Source organism: Fopius arisanus, unplaced genomic scaffold, assembly GCF_000806365.1.
Source record: "Fopius arisanus strain USDA-PBARC FA_bdor unplaced genomic scaffold, ASM80636v1 scaffold00005, whole genome shotgun sequence".
Classification (NCBI taxonomy): Eukaryota; Metazoa; Arthropoda; class Insecta; order Hymenoptera; family Braconidae; genus Fopius; species Fopius arisanus.
The window spans coordinates 1,345,286-1,346,769 of NW_011887744.1; the positions used below are offsets into that span (position 1 = coordinate 1,345,286).

General features: G+C 34.2%; 2 protein-coding genes across 3 annotated transcripts in view; one reads left to right on the forward strand and one right to left on the reverse strand.

Moving 5' to 3' along the window:
• The window catches only part of LOC105273408 (rab3 GTPase-activating protein catalytic subunit-like), a 10,793-nt gene extending 9,315 nt beyond the window's left edge, over positions 1–1,478 (forward strand). The window contains exons 4-5 of the mRNA XM_011315830.1: positions 85–187; positions 309–1,478. Coding sequence (XP_011314132.1) covers positions 85–88 — 4 coding nt within the window. The 3' untranslated portion in view covers positions 89–187; positions 309–1,478. The remainder of the gene's footprint in view (positions 1–84; positions 188–308) is intronic.
• The window catches only part of haf (leucine-rich repeat and fibronectin type-III domain-containing protein hattifattener), a 16,592-nt gene that overhangs the window by 7,382 nt on the left and 7,726 nt on the right, over positions 1–1,484 (reverse strand). The gene's annotated exons all lie outside the window — the stretch shown is intronic.

Sequence of the window (1,484 nt, forward strand, 5' to 3'; positions counted from 1 at the left end):
ATCATTCCCATAATTACTGACTCCATCCAATTCCAAAATTTTTATTCGTCGTTTCTAATTTTTGGAAATTATTTCCCCTTCCAGTTGAAGACGTTTTAATCTTCCTGCCGATTTGAGAAGTTATTCCCGATATCTGTGATTTTTCAAGTTTTTCACAAATTTATGGGAAACGATTGATGAAATTCAGGTAAAAAAAATGAAAATATATTGAAGATGACTTCTCTTTAATTAGCAATTTCATTGATTTCGTACATTTTAATTACTCATTACCAACGATTTTGGAGGATTCATTCATAATATTTTAACAGGTGAGCCATAATTGTGAGTAGCAGAAAAATGAAAATATTTACACGAAGAATTGTGCAAGGAAAACGGCATTTCCGCCCCAGTTATATGCAGTCCATGAGTATCTAAACATCCGAGTTCTTCATAACGGATTTGAAACGAGCCGTTCATGATAGAGAAAATGATCTTCATGCATGGAGCTGGTGAAAATAATTTTACTAATTACCGTGCATCGCTCGCAGGAAAGATTCGATAATTGGTTGGATGTGGATTTAATAATCGCACAGATATAAATATTCATTAAAAAATACGCAACAATTCACGTAACTCGCCAAGAGAGAATTTTTCAGCTGAATCTCTCTCAGGATGCAGTATTTTTATTAAAAAAAAATGTAATTATCTTAGGAGTATTCACTCGCCTCCAGACGTCCTTCGCAGAGTCCTTAACATTTTAATGGATGATGTGTCTGTACATTCCTTTTACCCCCCACATGTACATCTCATTGTTTTAATATTCGATCCATCATTACGAGATGGACATTACCCAATCCGATTAGCGAGAAATCTCGCGATTCCACGCACAGAGGAATTTCTTGGCCTTTCACTTTCATTCCGTTGATTTTTGTCAGATATTTATTATCCCCTGAATTTTCCTGATACAGCGGAATGATCCAATCATTTATTCCTGAGAATCATCATGTGTCAATAATTCGAATACTTTCGTTACTCTTGGAAAGTTTGAAACTATCGCCCAGAGGTTTCGATTAATTTAAATAAATAAAGGTCTTTCTCAACCCAATGGCATCCGCACTAATGGAAAATAAATTCTTTCAACATTCAAGATTTATTCGGTGCCAGAGAATATTATCTTCTCAATTTTTCAAGTCGTGAAATCCACTGACGATTTATTTTTTTTCTCACAGAGAAAAATGTCCCTCAACCGCAAGAGATTCTCTCGTCTTACATTTCTTATGAAATTCTCGGGAAAATATGATAGGCATTTTAACGAGAATTCCACAAAATCGGGTAGACAGTTATAAAAAGTTTAACGTACAAAAAATCGCGGGAAGGAAATTCCGGCGATTCTAAAATTTCCTGTGGAAATCAAAATAATTTTTTGGGAATTCCTCTATATGGCGATTATTAGAAATTTCCCGGAGAAAAATTGATATGCTATTTACAAAATGAATATTTCTATG